The sequence below is a fragment of the Pseudorca crassidens genome, chromosome 6 (genome assembly GCF_039906515.1).
Source record: "Pseudorca crassidens isolate mPseCra1 chromosome 6, mPseCra1.hap1, whole genome shotgun sequence".
In the NCBI taxonomy this organism is placed as follows: domain Eukaryota; kingdom Metazoa; phylum Chordata; class Mammalia; order Artiodactyla; family Delphinidae; genus Pseudorca; species Pseudorca crassidens.
Genome location: NC_090301.1, coordinates 113,406,395 through 113,424,050, shown reverse-complemented (window position 1 = coordinate 113,424,050; position 17,656 = coordinate 113,406,395). Strand labels below are relative to the sequence as shown.

Sequence of the window (17,656 nt, the reverse complement as noted above, 5' to 3'; positions counted from 1 at the left end):
ATTCCGCTTCACTTGTCTGCTGAGAAACAGCTACAGGCTTTCGTAGCTACCCCAGACACAGGGACGTCACTATCAGCTGATTCAGAACAGACTGCATAGAAAGCCACACAGCTACATACGGTTGAGAGCCACATAGAAAAATATTTATTTAACAGTTTTCAGTGGATCATTGACCATGCATTCATAAAGGGAAAGGAACAGAGGCACTAAACCACAATGATGACCCTAAATGCTTTGAGTGCAAGGGGGTGTCCTACAGCTTCCAGACAGGAGGGCTTGTTTTAGAAATATATATATTGTTGTACTGATTTATAATTTTTCTTCTTGTACTGAAGTTTATAGAGCAGAAAGGGATGGATGAGATGCTCAGCAAATTGCAGGCCATCTGGAATCTGGGTCTCTGGTGGCTGGAGCCACACTGGGGGGACCCTCCTTTCCTGGGCTCCGTCAAATAGCTGGGGCAGGGATGGGACATCAAACCATCTGTCCTCATGGACAGAAGCAGCCATCGGTGGCCTTTACATCATTTTAAAGCTGTGACCTGCACCCTTCTCTGAAAACCAAATCCCAACAGCTCTTCACCTTCTCCTAAAGAATATTTCTCAATAGGAAAGAGAACAAGGTGGCAGATCAGAGTTTTAAATGAAGGGCTCTAAGCTGATGGGGTCGTGGAAAAAGTGACCACAAGGCGTCCAGGCAAGCCCTGGCAGGGTCAGAGGACATGGAGTGGCTCTCAGCCGGGGGGGGGGGGGGGGAGAAGGGGGAGAATGTCCAGTGCACAGCCATCACCTGTGTTCCTCAGAACCCATCTGTGCTGCTTCCAAAGCCCCTTACTTTCCACTGGCAAACTTAGCAATGAGTGGTGGCCATCCTTCCAGAAAGCCACCTGTTAGCCATTAAGGAACGTGCCTGCGGCTGATTGATCCAGCCACGGTCTCAAAGCCATCCAGGAAGAAAAAGGGAAGCGGTGCGTGCTGGCAACATAAGCAAGACTGGACGTGGCTTGGTGATGGTGACCTTGGGAAAACATGGAGGGGAGAAAGGCGGAAAGAAACAGTGCAGAGAAAGGAGAGGCGCCATTGCTTTCCTTACTGGAGAAACATGTAAAGAAAGAGGGGGGAAAAGAGAGGAGAGGGGAGCAGGGAGAGGAAAGGGGAAGGAAGGGGAGACAGGGAGAAGAGAGGTAGGGCTGCCCTCAGGAAGGAGAGGAGCCAGTAGGAGTAGTTTCACAGTTACTGTCAGAGCCGTAGTACACTCGTTCGAATGGCATGCTTCAAAGGCAAGCCCGTGACGGCGTGGTGTGGTGATGAGGCCACACCAATGCCCACTGATCCAGGCTCCACCTCCATCTGTGCTTCTCTTAGACCAGCGGTTCTCAAATTTGAGTAACAGCACCAACCAGTGGCCTTGTTAACCCCAGGGGTCCCACCCGCAAGTCTCTGATTCAGCGGGTCTGGGTTGTGCATTTCTCACGAGTTCCCAGGTAGTACTACTGATGCTGCTGTTCCGGGAACCCCCGCTTTGAGAACCGCTGTCTTGTCTTAGAGGTGAGAGACTGAACCAAGGTTTGCGCTGATTTGGGCTCCTTGGGTCGAAGTCAGCGAGTGAGTCAGTGTCTCAGCTGGCTGGCAAGAGCAGATTGGCAAACACGACGACAGAACTCAAGAAAGCGCTAAAACCTTTGCTCGGATGTATTTGCCTCTTCCTGGCCCCTCCATTCGACCAACCATATGTTTACTTTCCACCGGCAACTGCGATTCTAAACGTCGGTTGACAAGCAGGTGTTCTGCGCACTGCTCTATGCAAGTTAATTTATTGCCAACAAACAGATGCAGTGCTCTCTCGCTGACTTCCATTCCCACCTGCTCCACCCAGCTCTTTGTTCTGGCCACACTGAGCCTTGCCGCTCTCAGAAAGGAGTGGCCCTTGCATTCCTCCATCCCCTGTTCGTGCTGTGTCTCGGCCTGACTGCCATTTTCCAGGTAAACCAACTCTTACTCTCCTTTAATTATTTTAAAGATTTTTTCTTTTGATGTGGACCATTTTTAAAGTCTTTATTGAATTTGTTACAACATTGCTGCTGTTCTGTTTCGGTTTTTTGGCTCCGAGGCATGTGGGGGGTCTTAGCTCCCCGACCAGGGATCGAACCCGCACCCGCTGCATTAGAAGGCGAAGTCTTAACCACTGGACCGCCAGGGAAGTCTCCCTCCTTTAATTTTCTGAGTGTTCCCACCTGTGGGAAGGTCAGCCAGCCCTGCACAGTGCTGCCGTAATGTTGTCCAGATTGCCGTCGTGGCCCTTTGCAAAACGTCACCAGGCTGTGGCTGCCTCACCTTTCTCAGCGTTTTATCGTCAGTGCCTTGGACAGGGGCTCTGACTCCTGCTCACCGCGGTTGGGGTTAGAGAGAAATTGGAATATTGGGGCAGGAAGAGACGGACAGCTCTGCTAATCACTGAAATCCTAAATCGAGGCTTCAGTGATTCAGTGAAACGGGACTCTAACAGGTGGAAAAGTAAATCTTGGTGATTTCTTTAAAAGCAAACAAAATAACTTCACTTGAGGAAGGATCAAATATCCAGATCTTTCCTCCTTAGGACGAGCTAGATATTCTTTTGTAGCAGGTGCTTATGTAAGGCAGATGGATGGACCGATAGACGGATGCAGATAGGTGGATGGATGGATGGACAGATCGGGTGGATAAATGGTGTCCTTAAGGCTTGCTCGTCAGGTCATGACCTGGAATCATATTTCGTTTTGCAAACATTCTTCAGCTCCTTTGGGAGAACTTCAGCTTCCTCTGGGGGGAATATGTGTGCTCCAGAGCTTTGTCACGTGCCTGTTCTTGAGGGACCTGCTTCTAAAACGGAATCCTGGTTCTAAATCGAGCTGTTGTGCTGACTTTGGCTGGGGTCTGAGGTGGACCTGCCTCTCATTGAATTCCATGCTGTGAACGGTTAGCACTTGAGCCAAAAAGTGAAAGACAAAGCCATCCCACTACATTTAAAAATAATGAAAGGCTTTTTGGTCCATTTCGGGTGGAATCCAGTGCTCTGAGCAGCGGTCCTGCCACCGTGACCTGTGAGATTTTGAGCAAATCACTTAGCCTCAGCTCTGTCACTTGTAGGACAAGGGCGTTCTCTTCCTGCTGTCCCGTCTTCTGACGACTGTGAGTCATTTCTGGGGGACTCACAAATAGTTACCTTCGCTTTAAAGATTGGAGGGGAGAAAACGGAGCACACGGTGTCGGATGTGTGATGCCGCCACATCCCAGGCGGCATAGCTTAATGCCCCTTCTGAAGACTCAACCAAGCAGGCTGACTTGAACGCTGTTCAAGCTTCAGCGCTGTTGGGCTTCAGCGCAGGACGCTGTTGGACGTCTGCATTACTTCTGTTTTTTAAACAGTACTCTGCTGAGAATAAATGTGTCACCGCCTAATGGGCTCTTGTCATTTTAGTGCAGTGATCGAGGAGGAAAAATGGAAGTACTTTATGTGGGAAAACAGGCAAGACGGGAAGGTATTTCTTAACGCAGAGTGCACGGCTGTCGGCAGTACGATGCAGATCTAGCCACAGTTTCACTTGAAACAGTTTACGTGCTTTACTCAGTGACTGAGTTCAGTTCACTGATCTCCACTCAAGTTCACACTGAAGTCATTTACCTGCGGGCTACAGATTACACCACACAGACCGAAGCATTCTAGATTTTTCCAAATGTAATACACAAGTGCAAATGGATTGCAGTCCAACGTAACTTTAGTCAAACCTTTAATATGCTATTAAGGCGTGAGTAAAAACTTTAAAGCTTTGTCTCGGCTACAGAGTAGCTGGGACTGGAGCTGAACCAGTTGTGAACGGTCAGAATAAAAAGCCACTGTTGGACATGGTGTTTATTCTCAGCAATGTGTCACCTAAAATAATGAACTTTGTTTTCAAACGTAGAAAGGAGCAATTCACTTGTTATTATAAAATGACCATTTTATAAGGGGGCTAGTTTGACTTCTGACACCACCAAGGCTCACCTCTGTTACACTGTCCATTGACTGTACCTGGGTGCCCAGTGCTCCATTTTCCCCATCTCCAGTTGAGAGGGGGAAGTATATTCTAGCAGCCCTGGCAGGTATGCAGCACAATCTGTGTTATTGCAGAATGACTAGCTAGGCAAGGCTTAGAATGAGGGATGCAAAATAAAATTGTGTGTTTTCACAATTATTTATGCTTTAAATAATTTGTAGTCCCTTATAGGGAAGGCTTTCTGTGAAAAGACTGGATCGACTTGGTCTACGCTATAGCGGAGAATGTGTATTCAGAAATACGATCCAGATTCAACCTTGGTTGCATCGTCAGAATCTTAGGAGGATAAATACAGGCTAGATGGGAGATTCTGTGAGGGTTTCTTTGGTTTGGCAGGACTCTGGGGGGTGTGTGGCTGGGAAGTGGGAAATGGGAGGAGAAGGAAAGTGGGAGCCTTGCTGCCTTGGGGAGCGTCTATGAAGGGTTACTTTAACCTGTGGCGTAGCCACTAGCCAGAGGGGGCTGGTCCCAACTGAAATGTGCTGTAAGCGTAAAAGCCACACTGGGTTTCAAAGACTTAGTAAGAAATGTAAGAAAATGTAAAACATCGCATGAATAGTTTGATTCGTTGCACGTTGAAACCGTGTGTGAAATGATGGTATCTGGGGCATATTGGATTAAAATCATTAAAATTGATTTCACCTCTTACTTTTTGAATGGGGTTGAGATTTTTAAATTACATATGTGGCTTGTATTTCTGGTGGGCAGTGCTGTTTGTTTAATACCTATTATGTATGGTGGGACGATGATGGCTCATGTTTACTTTGTTTTATTTTTCAAATTGACAATGTGAGAGACAATATTGTCTTGGAGAAAAAAATATATATATAGCTTGTGGATTTTGGAGTCCAGCAAGCATGTATGTGTCTTGGCTATAGCTAGCCCTTGGGTAACTAACCTCTGAGCCTCAACTTCCTCAGCTAGAAAATTAAGATAAACAGTTTGGATCTGATAATAACAACAGTTTTGATCTCAGCAGGTTGTTGTGAGCAATGCATGGGAAACTAGCAGAGAGCACTTATCACTGAACTAACATAGGGAAAACGCAATAAGCAATCGGCGTGGTGCTTTCTTACATCTCAGGACCTGTCCAGTGCCTCATCTTTTAATCCCTGACCATTTCAACTCAGTTCCTTGTTTCGCTTCTTCCCCAAATTTGTATTTTCTTTCATGTCTGTTTACTTCTCCACCCAGAATGCTAACCTTTCCCTTCTTTTTCTCATCATTGAAAAAATCTCTCGTCTGGTTCCGCATCTTCTTATTTACTTCTTATTTACTTCAACTGTTCAGAGCAAGAATTCTATCCCGGCTGAAACTATACATCAGACACAATCCTTCATCTGCCCGTGTCTGGATCGGGGATGCTGGGTCTTGCCTTTTATGGAACTCTGCTTCCTTTTGATGGGATGGTCAATCAAAGAACGATCGACTCCAGGCAGAGGGGGTGTAGGTAATGGGAGAATGAGGGTCATGTAAACAAGAGATCAAAAGAACAGGACAGGGGAAGAAAAATCGTGTAACTTCTCTTTTGCCCCACACTGCTGCCTTTTCTTTCTGTTGGCTTCAGAAGCTGTGCTATGTTCAACCAGGGTAAGTACAAGGTGGTTCTCGTTGCCTTTCTAGATTCTTGAAATCTAGAAACCTGCAAGCACAACCTCCCACAGTGAGCATGGCACACAGCCAAAACCCTGTGCTCCGTTTCCACATTCTAAGAAATAAGTCCTTAGATGAAGATGGTTGGTACTTGTTCTCTGAAATTCAGTGGCAAGGAAGAGAAAAAGATAGAAAACTTTGTGACGATATGTTGTTTCGCGAGGTGAGTTACCTGAGTCCTTCACAATTAACAAGATGAACCTTTCAGCCAGAGCTACATGAGATGATAAGAAACAAGGAGAAATAACTTCAGAACACACTTGGAATAGCAGGGGTGGCTGGACACTGGACACACCCGTGCCTCTTAGAGTCCCCGATTTTCCTATGCAGGTTTTTTTTTTTTTTTTGGTAATCAATCAATCAGAACAACGTCGATTTTTGTTCCCATCTAGCAGCTGGAACTAGGTGCCTCAGCCTGTACTCTTAAGGTGATTTTTTTTTTTTTTTTTTTTTTTTTTTTGCCTTTCATCAGATCAATATGTTACTTTGCCTGTTTTATTTTTAGATTTACTGAGTGTAGCAAAGGAGAGAAATAAGCAAATTGGTTTGTATTTCAAGTGTGGGCTGAGGTTTGACCCCATAAACCTGTCAAACCTGTTTGGAAATTTAACAGGGAGAGCAGGTTTCACGGGTCATCTTTGCTGACAGCTGGGATTTTTGGAGGATTGGTTGTTGGGAGAACTGCGTGATTTCAGTGCCAGAGAACATAACTAGGGCCCCTCTGCCACCCCAGGCAAGGGGGCATGCTTAGGCGAGGGTGTGCGGGTGGGCCAACCCTGGATGGATAAACATGGCTGTTTTTCCTGGAGCATTTATTAATCAAATATTTACCATTGATCAGAGGCAAGAAGGGGTCGTTGCCAACAATCAATCACTTACCTGTGGCTTCCTAGAGAGAGAATCAGAGGGTTTGAAAATGTGCATGAATTTTTCTTCTTATTATGTAAATTTAGGAGAGGGAGGAAGAATTTTTGAAAATCCAAAACACAGCTCTAAGCTCTAAGCTATCAGCTCTCCACCTAGAAACTTACATTCTGGTGTCTTGGGTCCCCAAGAGAAGACAGCAAAGGCTCTGCAGATGCCTGCTTTTCCTTTTCTTATTTACTTTTTTGGTCACTGTGGATAAATACTCATGACATTAGTGATATCAGTTGTCTATGGTGTACATAGCATCTTTCTTTTTCTCTGTCAGAGGTTGTAGAAAGAGCAATGATTGCGTGATTCAGCATGCAAGTATGTGGGCGTTCAGGCATCTGTCCGTGCAGTCAACTTTTGATCCTCTGGGGGACCACTAAGTTTTGATCCTCTGGGGGACCACTAAGGGGTGTCTTTTTAGAGCCTGATCTTTTCGGGGCTGCTGACGGTACAGCTTAGTGACACAAAGGCAGTGAGCTAGTGAGTTACTCGCTGAACTCCAAGTTTTATATTTTCCATGGTTTTTGGATAATTATCTTTTTTCCCCCATGAGGCTCACATATATGACGACACATCTAAAAACACCTGTAAAGAAACAGACGTGCCGCTGCAGATGCAGCGTTGTAATTACAGGTGTGCACACCTACTAAATACACGTCCAAAACGCACGCTCAGTGACAGGCTACTCCTGACTTTGCCTCCCCTGAAATCGAATGCAAAATTAGTGCCGCTAAATATCCTTCTTTGTTACGGAAGGGCTGCCACTGCCCTCTGTCTTGAAAATAACCATTGGGTTGCCTCTAGACAAACACTCTTTAAAGTACAAATATTGTTTCATCTGATGTGGCTATACTGTATCCATCTATCCCTTAAAGGCCAAAACCAGACTTATGGACTACATCAAATGCTTTCTGGATACACAAACAACAAAAACATTTTTTTAAATTAACAGGCATCAACAGGTATAAATAAATTGTCTATAGCATTTAATGGTCTTTAACACAGTCAACGCCCCTGGCCTTGAAACAGTGTTAAATTCTTTTTTTTTTTTTCGTGCTAGCGGCAAAAAAAGCCATCAATCAAGCCCAACTTGAAAATTGGGCACCATTTCCTGGCCAGTAAGCACAGAACTGAGGGGCTCAATATCTTATGGGTATCTTTTTGTTGCTGGGCTTATGACTTTTTTCTTTTTCTCTCTGTCTCTCCCCTCTCCCACCTGCTCAGGGCTGATCGTTGTGACGTTGGCCGTCTGCTGGATGCCCAACCAGGTTCGGAGGATCATGGCTGCGGCCAGACCCAAGCACGACTGGACCAAGTCCTACTTCCAGGCGTACATGATCCTTCTTCCCTTCTCGGACACCTTCTTTTACCTGAGCTCGGTCGTCAACCCGCTGTTGTACAACGTGTCCTCGCAGCAGTTCCGCAGCGTGTTCGGGCAGGTGCTGCGCTGCCGGCTGACGCTGCCACATGCCAACCAGGAGAAGCGCCTGCGCGCCCACGTGGCCTCCGCCGCGGATGGTGCCCGCTCCGCGCGCCGCCCGCTCATCTTCCTGGCTTCCCAGCCCAGTTCCTCTGCAAGGAGAACTAACAAGGTTTTCCTAAGCACTTTTCAGAGCGAGGCCAAGCCCGAACCTAAGCCTCAGCAGCTGAGTCGCGAGTCACCGGATCCCAGCTCGGAGGTGAAACCTGCCAACCCTGCCACCGAAAATGGCTTCCAGGAGCATGAAGTGTGACTGTCTGTCAAGGAAGGAAGGGAAGCTGGAGCGCCCACGGGCCCTCCCCACACGAAAGCGACGGTTACCTGCATGCAGCGGTGCCAAAACAAACTGTGCGCCCATCATCAGGGACGGGGTGGAAGACGGGCCTGGGAAGAAAGCAGATGGCCGCTTACAAGTGTCACTTGAGGGCGAATGCTGCCGCCAACCGGGCCTCGACGCTGAGAGTTGGCCCATCTGTATCCATTCCTCCTCCTTCCTTCCATTAAGGACACACTGAAAATTCAGTCAAACTGAATGCGTCCGGAGCTCACAAAGTTTTGTTTTTACACTGAGCTCTTCCATTGTTTGTTTGCCAAGGAACTGAAAGAAAGAGAACACGGATTCCTCTCGCCACCCAGCATCAAAGGACACCCAGACAAATCTCAGGGGGCTGGGGGAAGGTGGGCCCAAAGAACGATGCAGGAGGGGGCTGGTATCTCCTTCAGCTTCAGCAGTGTGCCAAGAAAAGGCCTAATTGGAGGAGCACGAGGGTGCCGGGGAGCCCCGGCCGAAGGGCTGGGGCAGAACTGCTCCTTTTCTTGGGCCGGGGCCCGTTGCAAAGAGGGGTGTTGCAGCAGCTGATGCACACGGAATTCACTTTCCCTGGGGAGCAGAAGGATTGGTACCCAGCCGAGGCGATGAGGCAGGCGGCCGAGGATGCGCACGACTTGCGGTACATGATTCCTGCAACAGACCCAAAGGAGCCAGATTTAGCAGCCTGCACTGGCCAGAAGACGGCAACCCTGAGCCCACATCCCCACGGAGAGCACTCTTCTGCCTTCTCCTACAGCCCAGAAACCTGGTGTGGCCAGGGCACTGCTCCAGGGTGTTTCGTTGAGCGCCACCCCCCCTTCTGAGATGCCAGTACCAGTGAATAAAGAGCTCTTACAATCAAAGTTCATTTTTCTTTAAACTGTGTACTAGACAGAACTTCTTTTTATTTACTTTTTTGGTTCACACTGTCTCATGCCAGAGAGGATGACAGGCTGCACTTCAAGATCTTATCTCTGTTTGTTAGTACTTTATAAGCGACCACGGAGAGATGGCTCTCAACTATGTCTTTTTGAAATCCTGGAATTCTCTCAATAAAAACCAAACTCCGAAGAGAATAAATCAGATCACTACCAAAGAGGCCCTGTGTGGGTTCAGTGAAGGGGGGGGGGGGGGGGGGGGGCTGGCTGACAGTGTGCCGAGCACCGCCTTGTTCCAAGGGAGGTTTTGCCCTTAGAACATCATATGGCCATTTGCCAAGTCAGCACCACACAGCCAGCCCTTATTAGCACATACTGTGTGGACACATCAAGGGTCTTCCCACTAAGACTGGAGGGCCCTTCTTAAGGAGCTCGTGTGTCAGGTCCAAATTGCAGCATAATCATCAAATTAGGGGTGTCTGTCTTGGGTAATCCTTTGACTTTATAAAGCTGGACGTTTACTCAAGTCATAGCTAAGCTTATGAAATACTTTGCTGAATGCCAGGCACTCTTCAGGTGGCTCCTAGCTCATTGACTACCTGCAACAACCCTACAAGAGAGGGCCCCAAGATCATCCCCATTTTGCAGATGGGGATCCTAAGGGCCAAAGTCACACTTCTAGAAAGTAGAGCACCTGTGATTTGCACCAAGTATTCTGGTCCCATGCCGTCCAATCTGTAGTACTATAGAGCAAAGCAGCCAGCCAAGGTAACCACAAAATGCTTTTGTTTTGTGCAGGGGGGAAGACCACTTTGAAAATAGCGTTTGGTGTGTGTGAGAGAGAGAGAGAGGCCGTTTTGTATCAATGAACTATTTTTCTTTTGGGACATACAACATCATACTAGAGCTGAACCTCAAAGTGATGCCTTTAGCCCATGTGCCGCCCTGTGTGTCTGAGGGATACAACACATTCCACCAGTAGCCAGGGCTCCCTCCCCTCTGACTCCCTGCAGGCGTGTGTGTTTGCAAGCATTGCTTCCATCTGGGCCCGCATCCTCTCCCTTGAGAATTGCTACTTGACGTGCCTAAAACTCTCAAGTGGGAGGTAAAGAAATACTTTAGATTTATATGAAACAACATGCAATTTTATGTCATTTCTATAATTGCATGTTTGTAAGGATTGCTTTTGTAACTCTGTTAGAAAAACCTGGAAGGTAGCTGGTCTGGTAAGATAAATCTCACGGACAGAGGATGTGTAGGGGGACCAAGGAGCACTGTTTAATTTCTAAGGAACATGCTACAGAGTTCCCAGAGTCTCTACATTTTCTAACCATTGCCCATTTTAGAAAACTAAGTTTCACTGTCTTTTTATTCTTAACTATTAAAAGCCACTGAACTGTCAGTTTTCAGTTCAACTTCGGTAAACTTTTTTCCTTTAAATAAATTTTAAAAATTAAAAAATATGTACTGAATACATCTTTTTACTGTAAAAACGTTCAGACAGATAAGAAAATGCTCCTTGACCGCTCTCTTTCCAATGCTACCTCCTCCTCAGAGGTACGCACTCTTATCAATTTGGGATGCCTCCTTCCAGGCCTATTTCTATGCATTTACAGATGTGTCCATGGAGAAGAGGTCTGCGCATATATCCTAATAGCATAATATAACATCCTATATGCTGTATATATGTATATCCTATTTGCATTTTCACTTAGTGACATGGCTGGGGATATATTTTTAAGTCTAACTTTGTAGGACTAAGAGTCAGTGATGAGGTAAGTTACTTAGATAAATAACACAAGATGGGTGCCCCAATTTTGTGACTGCTGCCCAGGGGACATCTCCAGATCACCTGGCTCTGGGGCCTACGCTTGTAGTCCTGCAGGACTGCATATATTTGCATCTTTAAAAGTTGCTGCCAGAGGGTCTGCCTTCCAATCAGCCTGAATCTAGGTGCTGAGATCCTCTTCTTTGGGACACTGACTGATCTCAGCACACACTCAACTACTGGAACCTATTAGAAATAAAATAGGCTGCCTAGACAATTGGAAAGGTTGAAGAGAGAACTAAAAGCTGGGGTATGGTTGAATGACAAGGTACATCTCCTACACTAGGCCAGCCCTTCAAGACGGGGAGAGGTGGCTGTTTCATCTATATTCACAGAAACCAAAACAAGTCATCAAAAGGGAGAAAAAGATGAATATGGTCCAAATAAATAAGATAAAACTTGAGAAGAAGATTTTAATGAAACATACGTAATTTACAAGAAAAAGAATTCAAAGTAGTAGTCTTAAACATGTTCACTGAACGTGGGAGAAGAATGGACGAACACAGTGAGAACTTCAACAAAGAGAGAGAAAATCTAAGAAAGAACCAAACAAGTCACAGAGCTGAAGTGTACAATTATTGAACTAGAAATGCACGAGAGGGGTTCAAGAGCAGACTAGATGAAGCAGAAGAAAGGATCAATGAACTCAAAGACAGGGCAGAGGGACTGACCCAATCAAAGAGCAGAGAAAACAAAAAGGAATGGGGAAAAAAAAAAAAGGGAAGATAGCTTAAGGGACTCATGAAACAACATCAAGTGCATTAATAGTCACATTATAGGAGTCACAGAGGGAGAAGAACAAAAGGGGTAGAAAACTTATTTGACGAAATAATGGCTGAAAACCTCCCTAAGCTGGGGAAGGAAACAGACATCCAGTTTCAGGAAGCCCAGAGAGTTCCAAACAAGGGGAACCAAGAGAAACATACATCAAGACACATAATAATTAAAATGTGAAACTATAAGACAAGGAGAGAATATTAATGGTAATAGAGGAGCAACCTGTTACTTCAAAGGGAACCCCCATAAAATGAGCAGATTTTTCATGAAAAACTGTGCAGGCCAGAAGGGAGTTGCACAATATACAGGCATACCTCATCTTACCGCTTTTTGTTTTATTGTCCTTCACGGATACTATGTTTATTACACACTGAAGGTTTGTGGCACTGAGTTTAGAAAGTCTATCAGCACCATTTTTCCAAGAGCATTTGCCCACTTCATGTCTCTGTGTCGTGTTTTGGTAATTCTCACAATATTTTAAACTTTTTCATTACTATATTTCTCATGGTGATGTGTGATCAGTGATCACTGATGCTACGATTCTAATTGTTTTTGCTTTGTATTTTTTACTTAAGGTATGTACATTTTCAAAAGATATAATGCTATCTGCACACAATAAATTACAGTATAAACATCGCTTTTATATGCATGGGGAAACCAAGAAACTTGTATGACTTGCTTTGTTGCAATATTTCCTTTATTGTGGTTGTCTGGAACCCAACCCCAGTATCTCTGAGGTATGCCTGTATTCAAAGTGCTGAAAGGAAAAAAACCCCAAAACTTCCAAACAAGAATATTCTATCCAGCAAAGTTATAATTCAGAATTAAAGGAGATACAAAGTTTTCCAGACAAGCCAAAGCTAAAGGAGTTCATCACCACTAAACCGACCTTATAAGAAATGTTAAAGCGGCTCATTTAAGTTGAAAAAAGGTGTTAATTAGTAACAAAACATATGAAAGTATAAATCTCACTAATAAAGGTAAATATATAGTAAGTGTAGTGGATTAATCACCTATAAAGCTTGTATGAAGGTTAAAAGACAAGAGCAGTAAAAACAACTAACTACCATAATTAGTTAAGGGATACACAAGATGAAAGTAGGAGTGGACACAAGATAGCAGAGAGGAAGGACATGAGCTCACCTCTTCTTACGAAAACACCGAAATCACAACTAACTGCTGAACCACCATTGACAAAAATGCTGGAATCTACCAACAGATATCCTATGCCCAAAGACAAAGAAGAAGGCCACAACGAGATGGTAGGAGGAGCACAACTGCAATGAAAGCAAATCCCACACCCGCCGGGTGGGGGACCCACAAACTAGGAAATAATTATATCGCAAAAGTTCTCCCACAGGAGTGAAAGTTCTGACCCCAAGTCATGCTTCCCAGCCTGGCGGTCTGGCAATGGAATGAGGATCCCCCAGAGAATCTGGCTTTGAAGGCCAGTGGGATCTTATTGCAGGAATTCCACAGTACTAGGGGAAACAGAAACTCCATGCTTGGAGGGCACACACAAGGTCTCGTGCACACGACTGCCCAGGATAAAAAGCAGTGACCTCATAACATCCTGGGCCAGAGCAACCTGTGGTATTGGAGAGTCTCCAGCAGAGGTAGGGGGCAGCTGTGGCTCACTGTGGGGATAAAGACCCTGGGAGCGGTAGTTCTGGGGAGTACTCAGTGTCACGAGACCTCCCGGAGGCCGCCATTTTCTCACGAAGACCTGGTCCCACCCAACAGCCTGTAGGGTCCAGTGCTTGGACACCTCAGGCCAAACAACCAACAGGGCAGGAACACAGCCCCACTCATCAGCAGGCAGGCTGCTTAAAGTCTTCCTGAGCACATAGTTGCCCGCTAAACAAATCCCTTACATGGCCCTGTCCACCAGAGGCACAAGACCAGCTCCACCCACCAGTGGGCAAGAACCAGTCCCTCCCACCAGGAAGCCTACACAAGCCTGTTAGACCAGCCTCATCCACGAGGGGGCAGACAGCAGAAGCAAGAAGAACTACAACGCTGCAGCCTGTGGAATACAAACCACAATCACAGAGAGTTAGGCAAAATCAGGCAGCAGAGGAATATGTTCCAGATGAAGGAAGAAGATAAAACCCCAGAAGAACAACTAAGTGAAGTGGAGATATGGAATCTGAGAAAGAACTCAGAGTAATGATAGTAAAGATGATCCAAGATCTCAGAAAAAGAAAGGAGGCACAGATTGAGAAGATACAAGACATGTTTAACAAATACCCAGAAGTATTAAAGAACAAACAGGAACAATACAATAACTGAAATAAAAAATAAACTAGAAGGAATAGCGGAATAATGGAGGCAGAGAATAGATAAGTGAGCTGGAAGATAGAATGGTAGAAATCACTGCTGTGGAACAGAGTAAAGAAAAAGAATGAAAAAAAAATTAGGACAGTCTAAGACACCACTGGTACAACGTTAAATGCACCAACATTCGCATTATAGGTTTCCAAGAAGGAGAACAGAGAGAGAAAGGACCTGAGAAAATAGAGAAGAGATAATAGCTGAAAACTTCCCTAACATTGGAGAGGAAAGAGTTACCCAAGTCCAGGAAGTGCAGAGAGTCCCAGGCAGGATAAACCCAAGGAGGAACACACCGAGACAGACAGTAATCAAACTGGCAAAAATTAAAGACAAAGAAAAAATATTAAAAGCAAGAAGGGAAAAGCAACAAAGAACGTCCAAGGGAATTCTCTTAAGGTTATCAGCTGATTTTTCAGCAGAAACTCTGTAGGCCAGAAGGGAATGGCATGATATATTTAAACTGGTGAAACGGAAGAACCTACAACCAAGAATATTCTACCCAACAAGGCATAGAAACTGAAAGTTTTACAGAAAAGCAAAAGCTAAGAGAATTCAGCACCGCCAGACTGGCTTTGCAACAAATGCTAAAGGAACTTCTCTAGGTGGAAAAGAAAAAGGCCACGACTAGAAGTAAGAAAATTATGAATGGAAAAGCTCATCAGTAAAGGCAAACATACAGTAAAGTTAGGAAATCCACACACAAATATGATATCAAAACCAGCAGTCATGAGAAAAGGAGAGTACAGATGCAGGATATTAGAAACGCATTTGAAATTAAAAGACCAGCAATTTAAAACAATCTTGTATATATATAGCTATATCAAAACCTCATGGTAACCACAAACCAATAATCTACAATAGATACACAAACAAAAAAGCAAAAGAGGGCTTCCCTGGTGGTGCAGTGGTTGAGAGTCCGCCTGCCGATGCAGGGGACACAGGTTCGTGCCCCGGTCCGGGAAGATCCCACATGCCACGGAGCGGCTGGTCCCATGAGACATGGCCGTTGAGCCTAAGCATCTGGAGCCTGTGCTCCGCAACAGAAGAGGCCACAGCAGTGAGAGGCCCACGTACCACAAAAAAAAAAAAAGGCAAAAGAAATCCAAAAACAATGCTAAAGACAGTCATCAAATCACAAGGAAATAGAACAAAAGAGGAAGGGAAGAAAAAAGCCCTACAAAACAAAACGAAACCAATTAACAAAATGGCCATAAAAACATACATATCATAATTATCTTAAATGTAAATGGATTAAAGGCTCCAACCAAAAGACACAGACTGGCTGAACAGATACAAAAACAAGACCCGTATATATGCTGTCTACAAGAGGCTCACTTCAGATCTAGGGACACATAAAGACTGAAAGTGAGGGGATGGAAAAAGTCACTCCATGCAAATGGAAATCAAAGGAAAGCTGGAGTAGCAATACTTCTATCAGACAAAATAGAATTTAAAATAAAGAATGTTATAAGAGACAAAGAAAGATACTACTTAATGATCAAGGGATCAATCTAAGAAGAATATATAACAATTGTAAATATATATGAACCCAACATAGGAGCATCTCAATATATAAGGCAAATGCAGCCATAAGAGAAGAAATCAACAGTAATGCAATAATAGTGGGGGACTTTCACACCCCACTTATACCCATGGACAAATCATCCAGACAGAAAATCAAAAAGAAAATACAGGGAAGAGGGGGAAGATGGCAGAAGAGTAAGATGTGGAGATCACCTTCCTCCCCACAGATACATCAGCAATACATCTACACGTGGAACAACTGCTACAGAACACCTACTGAACGCTGGCAGAAGACCTCAGACCTCCCAAAAGGCAAGAAACTCCCCCACGTACCTGGGTAGGGCAAAAGAAAAAACAGAGACAAAAGAATAGGGACGAGACCTGCACCAGTGGGAGGGAGCTGTGAAGGAGGAAAAGTTTCCACACACTAGGAAGCCCCTTCGTGGGCAGAGACTGCAGGTGGCGGAGGGGGGAAGCTTCGGAGCCGCGGAGGAGAGCACAGCAACAGGGGTGCGGAGGGCAAAGTGAGGAGATTCCCGCACAGAGGATCGGTGCCGACTGGCACTCACCAGCCCGCGAGGCTTGTCTGCTCACCCACTGGGGCGGGTGGGGACTGGGAGCTGAGGCTCGGGCTTCGGAGGTCAGATCCCAGGGAGAGGACTGGGGTTGGCGAAGTGAACACAGCCTGAAGGGGCTAGTGCACCACGGCTAGCCGGGAGGGAGTCTGGGGAAATGTCTGGAGCTACCGAAGAGGCAAGAGACTTTTTCTTGCCTCTTTGTTTCCTGGTGCGCGAGGAGAGGGGATTCAGAGCGCCGCTTAAAGCAGCTCCAGAGACGAGCGTGAGCCACGGCTAACAGCGCGGACCCCAGAGACGGGCATGAGATGCTAAGGCTGCTGCCGCCACCAAGAAGCCTGTGTGCGAGCACAGGTCACTCTCCACACCTCCCTTCCAGGGAGCCTGTGCAGCCCGCCACTGCCAGGGTCCCGTGACCCAGGGACAATTTCCCCAGGAGAAGGCACACCATGCCTCAGGCTGGTGCAACGTCAGGCTGGCCTCTGCTGCTGCAGGCTCGCCCCGCACTCCGTGCCCCTCCCTCCCCCCGGCCTGAGTGAGCCAGAGCCCACGAATCAGCTGCTCCTTTAACCCCATCCTGTCTGAGCAAAGAACAGCTGCCCTCCAGCGACCTACACGCAGAGGCGGGGCCAAATCCAAAGCTGAGCCCGGGGAGCTGTGAGAACAAAGAAGAGAAAGGGAAATCTCTCCCAGCAGCCTCGGGAGCAGCGGATTAAAGCTCCACAATCAACTTGATATACCCACATCTGGGGAATACCTGAATAGACAACGAATCATCCCAAATTGAGGAGGTGGACTTTGAGAGCAAGACTGATTATTTTTTCCCCTTTTCCTCTTTTTGTCAGTGTGTATGTGTATGCTTCTGTGTGAGATTTTGTCTGTATAGCTTTGCTTTCACCATTTGTCCTAGGGTTCTGTCCGTCTGTGTTTTTTTTTTTTTTTTTACTTAAAAAATATATTTTATCTTACTTTATTTTTTGTTATCCTCTTTCTTTCTTTCTTTCTATTTTTTCTCCCTTTTCTTCTGAGCCGTGTGGATGAAAGGCTCTTGGTGCTGCAGCCTGGAGTCAGTGCTGTGCCTCTGAGGTGGGAGAGCCAGATTCAGGACACTGGTCCACAAGAGACCTCCCAGCTCCACATAATATCAAATGGCGAAAATCTCCCAGAGATCTCCATCTCAACACCAACACCCAGCTTCACTCAACGACCAGCAAGCTACAGTGCTGGACACCCTATGCCAAAAAACTAGCAAGACAGGAACACAACCCCACCCATTAGCAGAGACGCTGCCTAAAATCATAATAAGCCCA

General features: G+C 45.9%; 2 protein-coding genes and 1 long non-coding RNA gene across 4 annotated transcripts in view; 1 reads left to right on the top strand and 2 right to left on the bottom strand.

The window, feature by feature from the left end:
- Window positions 1-9,245, top strand: part of GPR39 (G protein-coupled receptor 39) — a 232,358-nt gene extending 223,113 nt beyond the window's left edge. For both annotated transcript variants that reach the window (XM_067742134.1, XM_067742133.1), the window contains one exon: window positions 7,865-9,245. In XM_067742134.1, the coding sequence (XP_067598235.1) occupies window positions 7,865-8,373 (509 nt within the window). In that variant the 3' untranslated portion in view covers window positions 8,374-9,245. The remainder of the gene's footprint in view (window positions 1-7,864) is intronic.
- LOC137226708 (uncharacterized) lies at window positions 122-6,637 on the bottom strand. The gene is made up of 2 exons (XR_010944485.1): window positions 3,377-6,637; window positions 122-3,336 (listed from the first exon to the last, which is right to left on the bottom strand). It is a non-coding gene; the product is annotated as an uncharacterized lncRNA (long non-coding RNA).
- The window catches only part of LYPD1 (LY6/PLAUR domain containing 1), a 49,434-nt gene continuing 40,623 nt past the window's right edge, over window positions 8,846-17,656 (bottom strand). The window contains exon 3 of the mRNA XM_067742136.1: window positions 8,846-9,081. Within this exon, the coding sequence (XP_067598237.1) occupies window positions 8,846-9,081 (236 nt within the window). The remainder of the gene's footprint in view (window positions 9,082-17,656) is intronic.